We start from the raw sequence: 17,754 nt of genomic DNA on the forward strand, positions 1-17,754 counted from the left end.
AAAATGTTTTCTCAACTCGCCTATTGATATTATGACATAGAAGATAATAATTATTTAAACTCCCCCTTGCTTTTGGTTTTATGATCAAAGTTCAAGCCTAATGGAAATACTGTGAATGATGTGAAAATAAAAACTTTGATCTTGCTTTTTTTTTAACGACTAAACTAGGAAAATGAGGTTGTAAACAAATGCTATATATCCATAAAGACACATGTTTATGATGAAAAGTGCGCATATGTGAGCGTGCAGCCAGTTTGATATATACTAACTGTTTTCCATGTTTCCTTTCATCAGCTTTGGACTGTAGTATCTTACAGAGCGTGATTAGCGTGAGCGTGGAATCCGCACTGCTGGATGCTGTGGGGTGAGCTTGAAGCCTGAAGCGCGTTCATCAGCGTCCCTGGCGGGGTGCTCCTCTTCCAATCTCACACCATTCAGCTTGCAGTTCCCTTTCTGCTGCTTATTTTCTTTGTATTCCTTTACTTTGAATCTGTTTTAGGGGTTCCTTTTAGCAGTATTTTGACAATATTGTATGTTTTTTTATTATTATTATTTATTTTAAGCATCAGAAAAAATAAATAATTGACTAAATTTTTATGTTAAAGTGGATTTTCAGTATCTTTTCCCTTTTTAACCAACAAATAGTGACACTTGTGTTTCAGCTTCGTCTCCCTCCTCTCTTCTTGCAGCAGGTAAACAATCAAAAGTCCTCACAGACTAGTCCCTCAGGTCTGAATATGCAATCATTCTTAGATCTCAGACATGAAAGACTTGCATGCATCCCTCCTAAAATGCCCTCTAAGGTGCAAAGTAGTGTTTTTTTCTGTATCAAGATGTAGAGGAACAAGAAAATGTGTGGCAGGAATTTTTTGATTAAGCATGACTCAAGAGAGGGGATGGGATACAAAAATGTGGCTTTGTATTTTCTGATCAGAGGGATGTCTAATCCGTTTTTAACAAGTTCTTATTGAATAATCTTATAGATTGTTGGGAAAATTTGTACAACAGTATGTCAACTTGAATGAGAACCTTCTTACTTTTCATGATGTAACAGTAAAATAGGTCAAAAATTTTATATTTTAAATACAATATTGATTCAAGTTATTAGTCAGCTCCTTACTATTATTATTGTTATTATTATCATTGCTGTTATTAATATTATTAAGAATCTGAAGAAAGTTGCTCCACAGTAACATTCTGGTTGATTTCGAAGATGGTGCCTCCCTCTAGTGGTTTATATTGAAACTGCACTCTCGTTCAAAAAAAAAAAAGGACGGACCACTGACCGTAGTACTCAGAAACCTTCCGCATAAAAAAGCAGTTCTTCAATATTTTTAGTCTTTTCATTCTTTAATGTTTATTTAATTTGTTTTTAAAACAGTTCATTTACTTTAGTGCGTAGTAAAATTAACTTATACTGCTTCTTCAAATGTCTGCAAAATTGTTTCGGCGGATTGATTTTTCCCTTTAGCGATCTACTAGTATGATCGAAAGGAGAGCGGGAAATTAACATTTTCCTCCGAGCAGGTGAGTGAATGTGGACCTCATTTTGGAAATTTTGACAAACGTTTAACAGGTTAAAAAGTAATTTAGAATTTGTGACATAGCTAACTTCAATTAAACTAATTTTTAATTTAAGTTAAACGTCGAGTTTTGAAAAAAAAAGTGAATATTCGTGTTCAAAATATGGGTAATGGTTGGAAATTAACGCTGGATTTTTTCCCCCCTCCATTTTAGAACGCCCGAGGTTAACCTGGTCGGACTTGAGTTTTTCGTTGGCGACACAGACCACAAGGTCCAGTTGGGACTGGGACAGTCTTACGGTCATTTTGTTTGGTGAAATGTTGAAAGTTAATGGTTTTTTTTCTCTCTTTCTTTGTATCTTCCTGTTTAGTCTTCCCAGAAACGATCCAAAATGTCTGGCCGGGCTCGTGCAAGATCACGAGGCAGAGCACGTGGTCAAGATACCGCCGTGCCTGGAGCGGTAAGACCAACCTTGTGGTGATAAAACTTGACTTTTGTGCAATTTAAGTCGTTTTTTCTACGGCGAGTATCGTAAAATAATATTTTCTTGCACATTTTTGAACAATTAAAAAACACCAAAGTTGAGATTTAAGTTGTAATTTTCCATGTTCTTATGTCTGAAGGAAACCAAAGAGTTAGGCCCAAGAAGAAGTTAAGTAGCAACATCAACTGCGAAATGAATAAATGCACAACTGAATCTGAACATTTGTAAATTGAAAGAATGTTCAATAAAGTCTATAGGGAATAAAAACTTGGATATCAACTGGTGCCTTTCAGAATAAAAGTACTACTTAAAACTAAATTAATATTAACATTTGAATCAGGCTGATGTCAGTTGACCAGCACAAAACCTAATAGGGAAATTCATATTGGCCGCGTGTAATATGAACATTACTGAATTGCCTGGCCTGCACATATTTTAAGTGTGTCCAAGGCTAAATTTTGTTTTTGGTCAAAGTATTCACCCACCTAGATTTGTAAAATTTGTTCTCAACATTTGATTCACCCCTTGCAGCTGTGAGCTGCAGACAGGATTGCAGTCGGAACTATTTGGTATGTTTAAGTCCAATCTTAGACTTAAAGGGTAACCAAACAGGACAGTTGGCTGACTCCACCCACAAGTCAGAAGGGTGGGTCTAAGACTGGCCTGTTTTTTGTTTGTTTTTTTTCCCCCCTCAACATTTTATTGGCAATATTCAAATGTATATACATAAGACAACAGAGCAAAGCAGAGTTTACACAGGTTTAAAGAAGAATACAAGTATAATAAAACATATGAAATTAAAATAAATAAATGAGGAAACAGATAGTTATTTTTGCATTAAAGAAGTTGATTTTAAATGTGTCAAGGACAAATAGCACTTTTAAAGCCCCATTTTTACAGGTAAAACAGACAAAAATAAAGTTGATTTAGGGTTTGGTTACACGTTAACCCCTCCTCCAGGTCCATGTAGTCAAGAAAAGTTAAGCACTGGGTGCACATATTTAGACAATTGTCTTTCTTTGAAATATATAAACCTGCCGTTATCAAAATTACCTTAACTCTGTGTGAGGTAAGCCGTCTGCTTTGATGCTGACACAAATGTTCAAGCTTTTTATTTTAGTTCGTTCTCTGATATTCTTCATTTACTGTAAAAGCTTCTCGAGTGGACCTCCTGATTTTTTTCATTTTCCCTCCCTCCTTTCAGAGTAAATCCCAGGAGCCGGTGCCACCTCCTGCCCCTCTTGCAGAGACTGAGTTGGTTGGTAGAGGCAGACAGAAAGGTGCTCCAGGATCATATTCCACTGAGGGTAAACAGAAAATTTTAATTAAATCACACTAATCCTATATACATATTATTCCTACTTACATTCTTAAGAATTTTGGCATTGGCCCAAAAAAAGAATACCTTACCAGAACTAATTGTAAAATTCTATTTATATATTTTTTGCACCCAAAGGCTGGCATTTGAATTCCTATTTTTGCAATATATATATATATATATATATATATATATATTTTTTTTTAGCATTTTTAGTTTTTTTTTATCCTTTGAAAATTGGGGCCTTAATCTCAATTTTTTTTCTACTTTTGAATTTATCTTTGTATTTTCAATTTGAAAGACTACTTGCTTAATTACCTGGTGTAATTTTAATCTGCACAGTCTCACGTATGTGGCACTAACTGTATTTTTCCCATGTTGTATTCACACACCAAGCATACAATTATGCAGTAACAGAAAATTCAGGCTGGGAAAAAAGTTAAATTTTCCTGTGCAAACCCAACAATGTTTACCGGTCCATTTTTACAACATAGAATGAAGGGTTTAAGTTTATTTTCAATTAAACAAAAAAAAAAACTTAAATAAACGTATTTCTGAAGGAGAATGCAAGAGAAAGTTTCAGGCAAAATTCAGATTTTTTTTGTGCCACATATATAAACCGTTTCTGTTAAGATGAGCACATGGTGGCACACTTCATACTGCACACCTCCATCCTGGGTTCTTTCTGATGTTTAGTCTGCCTGCATGGCTTCAGCTTGCAGACAGCCCTAACATTTGAAAAAATACCATTTGGTATTATTTCACAGGAATTCTGTTTTATTATCAGCTTTTTTTTTTCACAAATCTTCATTTTTTTGTTGGAGGGAAAAAATAAAATTAAAAAAAGGTCTTTTGGAGTTGACCTATGTGGACTTCAGGTCTTTTCCTTACTGGAACATGCTCAGAGGTGGAGATGTTTCTTGGTCCTCCTTTGTATTCCAGGGTAATCTGCTTGCATCCTGCAACAGGATTGGCCTCTTCATCAGAATTCTGATAGATGGCTCCGCTTCTCACGCCAGAATTGAGAGAAGCGGGTCCGTGCCTCTAAATTGTCATCATTTTACGCCTGTGCTGGTCTTTAGTGTCAACGAAAGTCCCCAGTCTTTCTCCCTCTGTTTCCCCAATCAGTCCTCATATGGTGGCACCTGTTACTCTTCCGTAATCTGAAAAATCCATTGGAGTTCCTGATTGAATTTCATCTTTGCCTCATTTTTTTTTTTTTATTCAATGATTTATTCATCTTCATTGGTGTCCATTGCAGACATGAAATCCTGTCCACCTTTGCCATGGAAGGGATCACACATCAATATAAGGGTGGGGTCATCTGCACCCCATAAGACAGCACAAGGGTTAATCTATTCAAAATTGCTTTAGTTCAGAAACTACAAATAACTGCTCTATTCTTTCTTCGACAAAATAAAATCTAAGTGTGAAAACAAGTTGAAGTTTATTTTCTGCTTAGTTTTTTTTTTACACTAATGTAAGAGATGTGTGGCAGAACTTGAAAACAAAGGGTAAACCTTTTAGGAAACAGCAAGTCTGCTAACATCATGCAAAAATTGCTAAAAAAAAATATATCAAATACTTTTGAATAGGTGATGGCCTGTAAACCTTGTTGATCCAAGTTGGCCGCTGAGAGCCTAGCCTTTTGAGGTTTCACTATAATTTGTCAAATGAGATTTAAATTCAAAACTTTCCATAGGTACTAGTAATGTAAGTAACCCCCCCCCAGACAAAAACATGTTTATAATATACATTTCTGCAACGAAAATCAACAGAAGCCATATTCTCTTAAAAAATAACACTAATAACCTTTTCAGGGTTTTTGTCTTTGTACAGTCCAATATGTCTGCAGCATTATTGTACTGCAGCTGTATTTGTTTATGCTAAGATAAATATTTCGTTGAAATGTAATTTTTTAGGTAACTGTCATGTTTCCTGTGTCAAATAATAAAATGTCACTTTTTAGCCATTCTCACTCCTCTTTTTTGTATCTTGTTAGCTCTTCTGCAGATCTCAGCTGGCTTTCAGCAGGTTAAACTTGGAGAAAGAGGTGGACATCGTCGGGATGTCAATGACTTTGGAATTAACACCAGACAGTTGATGGAACATGTGAAGGAGTCCAAGTGTGGTCTGTTACTTGAAATGTTTAACAGAAACTCTTTAGTATATCTGTAAATCTGTGTCAACAATGCTTCTAAAAAAAATTGTTCAAATGTTTTCACAGGTACATCTGGATCTCCCATTCAGTTGACCGCAAACTTCTATCGAATCCTGTCCCGACCTCAGTGGGTCCTGTACCAGTATCATGTTGACTTTAAACCACCAATGGAGTCTCGGCGTCTTCGAACTGCCCTACTCTATCGACACACAGACGTGATCGGGGATGCCCGGACCTTTGATGGAGCTTTGCTCATTCTGCCACGCAGACTTCATTGCAAGGTGCAAACAAATGTTTTTAAAGATGTATATATTTTTAATGGACTTGGCATTAAAATAAGCATTAAAGAAAGTGTTTTTTCTGGATCAAGTTTTTTAGGTGATACAAACTTTTGTCTATCTTCATTCAAAGAAAATATTTTAATATATTTGGACCATAATTGTCGTTTTCTGTAATATACTCATTATTATAGTTTTCCATTCAAGTACCCTTATTACCTGAGAGGACTTAAAATGTGCTGAATACAGTAGTGCAGTGCTACAAAAATCAAATTAAACTTAAAAAAACAAAACCCAGTGGCAATTTTAAATTTAATCCCCGTTGTGTGTCCCTACCAAAAGATTCTGACTTATTTTGTGATTTATTTCAATGTTCATTATGCTTAGGAAACTGTGTTGCACAGTGAAACCAAAAGTGGTGAGAAGGTCCTGATAACTGTCACTCTGACAAATGAACTGCCGCCAACATCCCCAGTCTGTATTCAGTTCTACAACATCCTCTTCAAAAGGTAGGTCTTTTCATCTGTCTTTTTTTTTTAATTTGGAGGAGGGGGTGATACAGAACATAAAGCATAAAGAAGTAAAATTTCTGGCAAATTTAAGAAGATATTGCTAAAAAAAAAGTATTTTACAGGGTCTTGAGACTTCTGGAAATGCAGCAGATTGGACGCAACTACTACAACCCCAAGACTCCACTCAACATTCCACAACACAGGTACAGCATTTTTATTTAAGTCATACAAGTTGTAAGATTTTAAAAACCCAGTTACTGTTAAAAATGTAATTATCTCAATTAAGAAATTTAATGTAATTTGCAACAAACCTTAAATCATGCCAACTTTATCTTCTTTGTCACTCAGAAACTTGGGTGAAAAAACTTTTCAGCATTTATGCTGCGTTCCAAATTCTTATGCAAAGGATATAGTTCTATGAACTTTTGAAATAGTCGATTTGTGGTGGAAATCATAAGGCAGAGTATAGATGGTATAAACTAGGGATGTAACAGATCACAAAACTCACAGTTTGGATCGTGTCACGGTTTTAGGGTCATGGTTCGGATCATTTTTCTGGAATAATAAGAAGAATACATTAAATATCCGATCATTATCGGTGGAAAACGTCCGATTTTTATCTAGTCATCAACCACGTGATTGGGCCCAACTTCCGATCACGTGATCAGATCGGGACATCCTATGACAAAGTATCAGTATGGAGTACTTTTGTGACATTTCAACTCCTGAAGGATTTCCCAGTCTCCTCTTTGCCTTAATTGTTTTTTAGAATATCATAGAAGCCCACTAGGGGCCGCTAATGAGCATGACAGTAGTCGCGTTTCCATTAACTCTGAAATTTAGTAAATTGGAATTTCGATAATAAATCCTCCTAATGGAAACACAACAATTCGAAAAAACTCGCATTTTTCGGGAAAAAAAATTGCGCTTAGAGGAGGTGGTATTTGGGTAGTTTCGAAACATTTTTCGCAAAACTGTAATGGAAACACTTTTTTCGAAATAGATGCGCCTCTGTATGAGATGTCTGTCCTGAGCGCAGGACAGCGGGCGGCAGGAGAGATCCAACAGCTTCACAGCTCTTCATAAGTTGAGTGTCATACGGAATCGTGCAGCTCCTCAATAATAAAATCACCAAGATTTCCCTCATCGCTCCATCAGCAGCTACACTTCTGCAGCTTGGAGCCTGAGTAAGATGCTGAAGTCTCATTTGATGAAAAGCGCGAATGCAGGGACAGAAACTTAAATGGACGTGTTTTTAAACAGAAAAAAGGGTCCAGCAGCTTACTTGCTGGAATGGTTATTTAAAAAAAAAAAAAAAAAAAAAACGCTGAACATGCACCTGAGACTGTCAATAGACTGTGCAGCACGCGGTCTCCGGACAGAGCTGTGACGTCACCGCAATGCTCCTTTTTTAGTGAATCAAATAAAAAAATACCTGTTCTCATTCATCGTCGTGTTTTTAATGACTTATCGCGTTAGTTGGTTTGTGCTTTATCGCAAATGATGATTTAATGGAAACAGTGTCATTTCCAATCATTGTTTTTTTGAAATTCCTAGAATTTCGATAGTTTTGCGCAAGTGTGTAATAGAAATGCAGCTAGTGAAGTGGGCAAAAAACCCCAGCGAAGAAGAAACGGAGGAGAAAATGGAGTCAAGTAGCGTAGAGGAAAAAAAGACCTGATAGATGGAGCTTCTAGTTTTAAATCCAAGCTTGTTTTGCTATTGTAGTAGCTTCTATGTCTGCTACAAACTTCTTCTTACTGCATTTATTTTGTCTGCTCCTGAATTACAGTTTGAACAAATACTCAGTAAAGCAATTTTAAGCTTAATTTTTTTCTACACGTCTTCCATCATGGGAAAAATGCGACAAGAACATGTTAAAAACACCAAAAATACAATTTGAATTTGAATTTTTACATTTTTTTTTAAATAAAATTGCAGTTTAACTCTAGGACTAACTGATTTAAAATGTAGGCATTTCCAAAGGCAGTCCAATGAAATCATTTTGCACATGTTAACTATATTGCTTCTATCATGGCTAAAGTAATGAAATGAGTTGTTTTGTCTTGTGTGTTAGCCTAACCATCTGGCCAGGGTACTCTACCACCATCTTGCAGTACGAATCATCCATCATGTTGTGCACGGACGTCAGCCACAAGGTGCTGCGCAGTGAGACTGTGTTGGACTTCATGATCAACCTGAGGCAGAAGTGTGGAAATCAACGCTTCCCTGATGCCTGTGCCAAGGAGCTCATTGGACTCATTGTTCTCACAAAGTAAAATTATACATGAGCATTTTTTGCTTATTTCTTGCCATATAGCTATATATATTTGCTGTTTGGTAAGTGCTGAAAAATATGTTGACAGCTTTCATTAACTCTGTGTTTTAGGTACAACAATAAAACCTATCGGATCGATGAGATTGCTTGGGATCACAACCCCAGCAACACCTTCAAGAGGGGAGACACAGACATCTCATTCATCAACTACTACAAGACAGTAAGTGGCTGAACACTGAAAAAAAGCTGAGTATGCCTTGAACAAATGTAGCTAAGCTTTTTATGCCAGATGTAAAATCTTTTTATGTTAAGAGTTGTTTTGTTTGGCCATTTTCTACATTGGTATTTTTGTTTGAGTTGGTTATTTTTTATTTTATTTTTTTTGTTTTTGTAGATTTGAAGCTTCATTTTTTTTTATTTTTTTTTTTACAAATGAATAGGATCTCATGATGTCATTCAGGCTCATGCAAACACACAGATACTAACTTCTTGCACAGTGTTGTGAATTTAAACACTTTTTTTTTAAAAACTAAAGTTGTCTCTGCAGTTAAACACAAAGGAAAAACTCATCAAAAAGTTTATCTTAGTTGTGTCAAACATGAAAATAAAATAACAGTTTTGAGGACAATATTCTTCTTTCCACATTAAAACCTTTCGTTCCCTCCAAAGCAATATGGTCTGGACATCAAAGATGGAAACCAGGTCCTGCTGGTCAGCAATGTGAAGAAGAGGACGGGACCAGGCGGAGGCCCCCCTCCCGGGCCAGCGATGCTCATCCCTGAACTGTGCTACCTGACAGGTCCAGTCTTATTATTCCCTTCTTGTGCAATTTATGGCTCTATATTACTGTATAGTTTGGACTATAAGGCACATCAAGTGAAGCAAGACAGTCAGATGAATCCAGTTTTGTTCTACTCACAATAATTCTCAACATTGTTGTAACACCAAAAATCCAAACAGTGAACTCTTTCAGTTTATTCTTCTTCCACAAGCTCATCAAACTCTTCATCTTGGGTGTCAGAGTTGATGGTCAAGCCATCTCAGCATCAAGCATGTCTGGATCCTTGTAGTCATTATTTGTTGTCATTACTTTGCTGTTCAGCAATGATTTCAGCCTTAATGAAGGCCCGGGTCGCACTTGAGAGTGATGTCTCTACTCAGGTCTCCACCATCCAGTGGCAGATAGTGGTGTAACTCACTCAGTGTCCCCTTCTTGTCTTGGTGAATTTGTGTTCATCGACTATCATACAATAGTCCCACTAATCTTCCAATTTAATTTTAAACAGCATTAACACTGATGTCTAGCAGTTGGTGTTAGTTGGTTGATATGCTAAGATTCATGGCAAACTCTGTTAAGTTGCTCCATTAGGGTTTTGACAGCATCTGTAAGATGAATACACAAGGATGCACAGATCAATAGGAATGGAGGTTTGTGGAACTGGCTATCAGGTCTCTTAATGTAAACTTCTTTCAGCCACTCAATCATCCTCTCATTCATCCAGCCCTTTGGGTTAGCCTTGATGATGATGATGATGATGATGATGTCAGCTGGAAACTTTTCTGCTTTTAGCCGAGTATAGAACAGCTGACAGCCTTTTATCTGCGCTTTTTCTGTTTTGTTAATTTTTAAGTATTTTTTATTTTATTTTATGGTTTTAATGTCTTGTTTTTCACAGTTTCTTGTTTGATTTCAAAAATATTTACTTGTTTTGTTTTCTATTAAATGCTTCAATTTACATTGTGTATGAATCAACTCATGTCTTACAGGTTTGACTGATAAAATGCGAAGTGATTTCACCATCATGAAGGACCTGAGCGAGCACACCAGACTGAGCCCTGACAAGAGAATCAGCTGTCTCAGTGGATTCATTGAAGACATTAACGGGTGGGCTCATAATTACATTTTAGCTGAGCATGTTGAATGACCAGTAAATGTGTGGTGGTGTACTTGTACATACAAATATTGTTCGACATAATGGGTTACCAAGCTTTAACATTAAGAATCTAAATCTTAACCAGACCATTAAGAAAAAATATTTGTGTATCCACTGAAGACTAAACAATATTTCAGAGCTGAACAATGCACTTTTGGATGGAGAGCTATATTTCGTTTGACCAATGCTGAATCTCTAAAAGATAAAAGAAATAACCCAATTAAAGAAGATTCATGGATTTGATCAATTAACCCTGCATATTAAAAGAAAGATCCATTTGGTTCTTTTATGCAAACCCTAACTATTACTTGCTGGATATCTCCTTGAGGAAAAAAAATGTCCATTTATCACCTAAACATTGCTTAGCAAAATAATCCTGGAAATGGAGGAAATCTATCTTTTAACTTCAGATTTCCCCAGTGAACATTTGAGATGCATAAGTCCTGGATGCATTTTTAGTGTAAATTAGTGCTGTCATGCAAATAATTTTTGTCTGAATAATCATGACAATCTATTTTGATTCTAACCTAAAAGTTACTGTGAAAAGGTTTATTTTTATTATTTTTTAAATTAAATTCATGGCATTGTGGTGCAGTAAAGGATTAAACTTTTTTCAAAACTTGCCTGAGTTTGGTTGAAAGAAAACATCTGCTACATCATGCGAAATTGCTCACTGACCTGTTGGCTGGAGAAAATAACCTGCATCACCCCTCTATAATTTTCCGTTTTGAACTCTGGTGTGTGTGTGCGCCATTTCCTCACACTATTTAACAGGAATGCAGCTGTGCAGGACGAGCTGAAAAAGTGGGGACTTGGCTTTGATAAACATCTGCTGAACCTGACTGCCAGAGTGCTTGGACCAGAGAGAATCTTCCAAGGACAGAGATCGGTATGATTAAATGCTTTTGTGTTACAAATGGATTTGTGTTACACACTTGACGGTCTGAACTCAAATGTAATTGTTGTCTCTCAGTACGAGTACAACCCTATGTCAGGTGACTGGTCCAGAGAGATGAGGGGAATACCCATCATCAGCTCTCCTCCACTGAATGACTGGATCCTGCTCTACACACGCCGCAACTCCAATGAAGCTCAGTCCCTCCTGCAGACCCTCGGCAAAGTGTCAGGTCCGCTTGGTTTGCGACTGCAGAGAGCTGTTATGTAAGTTCACTGTACAATGGCTCCTCTATAGTTTTTACCTGCATCCTGACACCATTTTTTTAAACAAGGTAAATCTTTTAACCTTTCCTTAAATTTGAAGCACAGCTTGTGAAGCTCAAATTTTAGCCGACGAAAAATGTAGCTATCAACATTTAAGCAAAATTCTTTCAAATACTTAATGATCAAAGTTAGACTTTTTTAAAACTACATTTGTTTATCTGTAGGATCGAGTACGAAGACCACCAGGAATCTCTTCTCAGAGCTCTTCGGGAGAATGTTGGGGGGTCCACACAGATGGTTTGTGTTTTAACACTTAAACACAGAACAACGTTAGATCTATGATGCTCTCACTGACAAACTGTAACTGAAGGTTCATTAAAACAAAACAAACAAAAAAAATGTTTTCTGTCTGGGCTGTACCATTTGTTATTAGGTGGTGGTGATTCTTCCCAATAACAGGAAAGACAAGTATGACAACGTGAAGAAGTACCTTTGTGTGGAGTGTCCCACTCCCAGCCAGTGTGTGGTGTCCCGCACGCTCAGCCGACCACAGGCGCTCATGACTGTGGCTACCAAGATTGCCCTGCAGATGTCCTGCAAAATGGGAGGCGAGCTCTGGAGTGTTGAAATCCCTGTAAGTTTAGTCTGAACTTCGATTTTTTCAAGATGCCAATCTGTTAGGATGTTTTTCATCCTGTATAGGCATGAACTTGTACTTAATGAAAAAACTCACTTTTGGAAAACCTACAATTGTGAAACGATCACTTTGATTTAGCTGACCAATGTTTGCAGCTCAAGCAGCTGATGATCGTGGGCATTGACTGCTACCATGACATCTCTGCGGGGAAAAGGTCCATTGGTGCGATGGTGGCCAGCCTCAACCACACCATGAGCAGGTTTGTAACCACTACAGCCAGCTTTAAGACGTGCATTTTTAGTTGCTTTCCTTTATACGTCTGAATTTTTACTTTTAATGTGCACAAATGATCAGGTTAGTTGGTGCTTTTAATCTTTTTTTTATATCTGTATATAGATGGTACTCCAAGTGTGTGCTGCAGCACAAGGGTCAAGAACTCATGGATGGACTGAAGATGGCCTTCGCTGGCAAGTTGCTTTTGCTTAGCTGAACTTTTCTTCAAATTAAAAAAGCATTAACTTCTGGGACTGATAGTGGTGTTTTATTTTTTATTTTTATCAGGGGCATTGAAAGACTACCTCAAATTCAACAACTGTCTTCCATCACGCATCATTGTGTATCGAGATGGCGTGGGGGACGGGCAGCTGCACAGCGTGGTCAACTACGAGATTTCACAAATCTTGGAGTCCATCAAGTCCATGGGACAAGACTACGAGTGGGTCCAATTTTTTTCTTTCTTTCTTCAAAAAACACTGTTTCATGAAGCTCAAGTTGAACCCTGTAGTTTTTCCAAATTAACAGTACAAACCTGAACACCAGTGACTTTTAAAAAAAAAAGTTGTCTTCTGCTGCAGTAATAAATGCATTCAACATTTCAGTGTTCTTTAAGTGTGGTGCTAGCAGTATTTTGAAGAAAGTGATTTTTCTTATTCTGATTTCTTGCTGAAGGCCAAAAGTGACCGTGGTTGTGGTGAAGAAGCGCATCAGCAGCAGGTTTTTTGCCATGATAAATGGCAAAGTGAACAACCCTCCACCAGGGACAGTCATCGATACAGAGGTCACGCGCCCAGAGTGGTACGCTGTCTTCACCGCTCTATAAGCATCCTTTTGTTTTTGCTGGAATCAGGGCAGCAGCAATGATCAATCAATGCTGCATCTCCTACAGGTACGATTTCTTCATTGTGAGCCAGGCTGTTAGGTGTGGAAGCGTCTCACCGACCCACTACAATGTGGTGTACGACACCAGCGGACTCAAACCGGATCATATGCAGCGGCTCACATACAAACTTTGCCACATGTACTACAACTGGCAGGTGAGAAATAATCTTGTGTTTTCAGTTTACAAAAAAAAACAACGCGTCGTCTTTGGGTGTTGCATGTCTGTGGTTTTTGGAGCCGCTTTTCAGTTTGTTTCATGCAGTCTCTTTATGGGGTCTTGGCTGTTTTAGTAGTCAGGTTTTGTAGTGAAACTCATCCAGTCTTGTGGTTTCCAGTTAAAATCTTGATGTTACTTGTCTTATAGTCATTGGCTCCCTCTCTTAACAACTTGACTATACCTTGTGCTCTTCACGGCATGTTAATGCTGGGAGTGGAGTCATCTGGTCAACCCACAAGACCAGAGGTCTGCAACCTGCGGCTCTTTACCTCTCCATAGTGGCTATCTGGCTGAAGTAAAAAGAAATTAGTCATTTTTTAAAGGAGTACTTGATCCCTATTTATTTAATTTAGGTTAGTTAAATTTATGAATTGATGGCCGAGGTGCGCATAGATGAGGTATGTAGGTTTTTACATCCCTGTTGAGCTGAAGACGTCTTGTTTGCTCAACGCTCCCTCCAGAATGAACAGATTTTATATGCTAAGCAAAACTTTGGTAAAAAGTTTGATCTCTTATGACTTAAAAGCACATATTATCTTATGCTGCACAGCAATGGTTAATAGCTGTCCAGAGCTGCCCTGAGATGATTCTGTTTGAAACAGAGCATCTGTTATTAAAAAATATAGATATATTTATTTGAGCTTCTGTCAAATGTAAAAACAAAAACAAAAAAATTGACAGATGCTTGATTCTTTTGATCTTTTGCTTCCGTTCGTGCCAAAACATAGACATAATCCCTATTTATGATTATAAAAGAAGGTAACAAATGTAAATCCAAATTTGTTAAAGGCTGCAGTAAAACTTCACAGCTCTTTTTAGGTTTTGATCAGTAAAAATTGAGCTCTTTTACTGTTAAAGGTTGCCGACCCCTGCACAAGAACTGCACTGAACTTCTTAAAAAAATATATATATACATATATATGTGTGTCTGTCTCTGGTAGACATCAAATCCTGTCCATCTTTGTCATGGGAGGGATAACATGTCAATGTAAGGGTGGGTCATCTGGACCCCACAAGATAACGAGGGTTCAAGGTGATTCTCCAACATTTCTCTACTGTATTTTAAAAAGCACATCATATTTAAATGGAATAAATGAATGTATACACAAGGGGCATAAACCAGGGTCTCATTGTGTCTGCTCCAAGCCCGGATAAATACAGAAGGTTATGTCAGGAAGGCCATCTGATGTAAAAACTTGGCCAAACACAATATGCTAATCAGACCAAACCTGGTTGACTGTGGCGATCCCGAAAGGAAAAGATATTTTCTGCTCTGATTAAATTCTCTTTCAGAAAGAAACTAGTTTCTAACAGTTGCATCAAAAACTTTTCCACCTTTGCTTTAAGAATCGGGCAGGTTCTTCCAATTAAAAATATGCTTTTTATTTAAATAATGTGCCTTTCTGTTGCATTTTCCCAGCTTTTGAACTGCTGATTTTGTTACTTTTTCTGTTTCAGGGTTTGATCCGTGTGCCTGCTCCATGCCAGTACGCCCACAAGCTGGCCTTTCTGGTGGGGCAGTCCATTCACAGAGAGCCCCACATCAAACTGGACAACTATCTCTTTTACCTTTGAGCCCCAGAAGCCAGTCCCAAGTTCAGATCTGGCTGATTTGTTGTTGCAAGTTTTCTGTTTCTGATGCACACATTTAAGATTTAGAGAATTTTTTTGTTTCTCATTGTTGGCAGACAGCCCAATCTGTTTAATGTAGTGTTCTGAAAAATAAACGTACACATAGTGTTCGTGTCCATGAGAACAAAACTTGTGTTTGGCAAAGGTTTAGAAGATCTTCTTTACCTCTCTTAAGTTGTTAAATAATAAACTTATTTTATGCTGTCAGCTGTCTGTCATTGGGGTATTTGAATATAAAACACACATTCAAACTTTACAAAATATCAAATTTATTTATATTTTTTCTTAGAAAAAATTGCACATGCACACCCAAACAGTAAATTATAACCATCAATGTAGGCTGATAATTATCATAAAGCTAGCACACTGTTGCAGAGTTAACAATATGGTCTCCAAGACACCACAGGGAAAGCTTGCACTGTTTGATTATAAAGAGAAATGTACAAAAAAGGCAGTTTGAAAATCAAGTATAAACATTTAAAAACAATTTTACAAATGGACAAAGTACAAAAAAGCTGCAGTCACTGTAAAAGAACCAAAGCAATGAATGAATTTTGGAAAACCTTTTTGCTGCTGTGTAAATTATTCTGAAAGAATGTACTGGAAACATTCCTGATGGGGTTTTTATTATTTTTTGGCAGTTCTGTTTTAACTTGGGTCCACTGGAAATACATTTCAAAACAAAGATAAAATGGAAAACGGGTGGAGACTTGGACTGCCTTCATTTCTCACATGGACGTGTGCTCCTGCGCTTCTATTTTAAATTTTCTTTTCTAGGGATGGTGGCAGCACATCTGATATAGTATTTCAACTCATACATTCACACTACAGTAAAGTGTAGATATTATAAATCTATGGAGATACAGTACTGAAATGGATTTGGGGAAACTGAAAAGGCATCAATGACAGATTGGCCGGGACAATGGTCGTCTGGGGTGGGGGGTGTCAGTGTAGAGGTAGTTTTGTGTTTCACTCGACTTAAAAAAATCCTTACAGTTCTTGGGATGCTCCAAGTGTTGCATGCTATGACCCAAATGCAGCACAATTAACAAAAATTCTAGGAACTGTAATACAAATAACTGTTAAAATGACCATTTACTTTCTTTAATTTGAGATGAATGACCTCAAATCCAAAAATATATAATCCTGTGTAGCCCCAACATCTGCTAAGATGGGAGCAAAATCTGCACTCTACATTTACAGCACAATGCTAAAACCTTGTCTATTTTGGGCTCCGCATGGGGGAGGGAGGACAACATCAACAAGAGGCTTTAACAGTATTTTAGCTCTGGCTCAACAGAAAACATCAGACATCTTGCATATTACGAGTGAGGAGTAACATCTGCAAACGGTTCTTTTTGGCAGAAACCCTCAGAAATGCATGATGGGAATGGATCTGCATACTCAGCTGGGACCAACCATTGTGCAATTATAAGGCAAATACATGAAGGGTGGATCTACAACCCCCGCTGTAGATACAGAATGTGCTTGGTTTTGTAATTGCCTGCAATGCCTATAGGAATGACACGCCTCTCGCTCAAAATAAGGCAGAAAAAAAGTTCTGCTGATTTGTCAGTTTACGCTCCACCGTGAAGTCCGCTCTCAGAAAGGTGAGGAGGGAATGTTTTGAAGTAAATCATGCAAACCTTTCAAACATGGAACTGGCTGCTGCAGACACCTTCAAGTCAACCCAGTGGGAGAACACTGATGGACTTTAGCTGAGCCCTCTGTTGAGTGACATTCTTGGATAGAAGGATGCTAGCCAGACTCATGTTGTTACCCCCAAAACAAGACAAAATTGCAGAATTGATTTACTGCAAAACTTGAAGACTTGGAGGTAAGTTCTTCAGAACTACAGCTTCTCATGCCATGAGGTCATGGGACCACGATATGAAATGTAGTTTTGAAAATATGTAGCTGATACCAAGAACAAAATACAAATATTCCATTGTACAATAGATGTAAAAGAATAAAGCATTTGCTAGTCTCAAAAAATGCCACCTGTGCACTGTAGTGGATATATATTTATAGATATATATCTTCTTTTCTTCTTTAATTACACGGAATTTGAGGAAGTGGATGACATATATTGAGACATTACTTTACAGCGCAGAGTCTCTGAAATTGTTTCTTCCCTTTGCAGTGTAGTCCCTTTTCCTTTTTGTGGGAGTACATGTCCATTGAGGCCCTGACGGGACTGCCAGGCCCCACAGAAGTTGGGCCAGAGCCACGGATGAGGGGACCCACTGTGGGAGAGGCTGCTCTTCTGGGCGCCCCCGATTTTTCCAACGGAACCTAACGGGAGACCCGCAAGCGACATTTGAGGGCATTAAAAAGTCAGCCACAGTCCCTCCTCCCCCGCTGCTTACGGGTCACAACAGGTCTGACGTCTACCTCCCTGGATGATGTCCTGTGGACGGTGACATGGAAAATGCCCCCTCCCACCCACACCTTCTGTCA

General features: G+C 37.8%; 2 protein-coding genes across 11 annotated transcripts in view; one reads left to right on the top strand and one right to left on the bottom strand.

Moving 5' to 3' along the window:
- Nucleotides 1-1,451: 1,451 nt before the first annotated feature.
- piwil1 (piwi-like RNA-mediated gene silencing 1) lies at nt 1,452-15,501 on the top strand. Its single transcript, XM_024276051.2, has 22 exons — nt 1,452-1,527; nt 1,738-1,795; nt 1,895-1,984; nt 3,213-3,315; nt 5,329-5,457; nt 5,554-5,768; nt 6,153-6,274; nt 6,400-6,480; nt 8,355-8,552; nt 8,667-8,775; nt 9,225-9,354; nt 10,323-10,440; nt 11,264-11,378; nt 11,463-11,650; nt 11,875-11,947; nt 12,084-12,284; nt 12,443-12,546; nt 12,684-12,754; nt 12,849-13,002; nt 13,236-13,361; nt 13,453-13,600; nt 15,121-15,501. Exons 3-22 carry the CDS (start codon nt 1,916-1,918, stop codon nt 15,235-15,237), a joined length of 2,571 nt encoding a protein of 856 aa, XP_024131819.1. The 5' UTR covers nt 1,452-1,527; nt 1,738-1,795; nt 1,895-1,915; the 3' UTR covers nt 15,238-15,501.
- Nucleotides 15,502-15,546: 45 nt separating this feature from the next.
- The window catches only part of rimbp2 (RIMS binding protein 2), a 94,434-nt gene continuing 92,226 nt past the window's right edge, over nt 15,547-17,754 (bottom strand). For 8 of the 10 annotated variants that reach the window (XM_024276045.2, XM_036213640.1, XM_036213646.1 and 5 more), the window contains one exon: nt 15,547-17,589. In XM_024276045.2, the coding sequence (XP_024131813.1) occupies nt 17,392-17,589 (198 nt within the window). In that variant the 3' untranslated portion in view covers nt 15,547-17,391. The remainder of the gene's footprint in view (nt 17,590-17,754) is intronic. The other 2 variants (XM_024276044.2, XR_002919680.2) reach the window with 2 other exon arrangements.

This window comes from Oryzias melastigma, linkage group LG9, assembly GCF_002922805.2.
Source record: "Oryzias melastigma strain HK-1 linkage group LG9, ASM292280v2, whole genome shotgun sequence".
In the NCBI taxonomy this organism is placed as follows: domain Eukaryota; kingdom Metazoa; phylum Chordata; class Actinopteri; order Beloniformes; family Adrianichthyidae; genus Oryzias; species Oryzias melastigma.

Bases quoted from the DNA above. Each gene is read 5' to 3' on its own strand.
- piwil1 (XM_024276051.2), top strand. From the start codon at position 1,916: ATGTCTGGCCGGGCTCGTGCAAGATCACGAGGCAGAGCACGTGGTCAA. The intron at 6,275-6,399 runs GTAGGTCTTTTC...AGTATTTTACAG, and splicing joins TACAACATCCTCTTCAAAAG to GGTCTTGAGACTTCTGGAAA. The intron at 6,481-8,354 runs GTACAGCATTTT...CTTGTGTGTTAG, and splicing joins CTCAACATTCCACAACACAG to CCTAACCATCTGGCCAGGGT.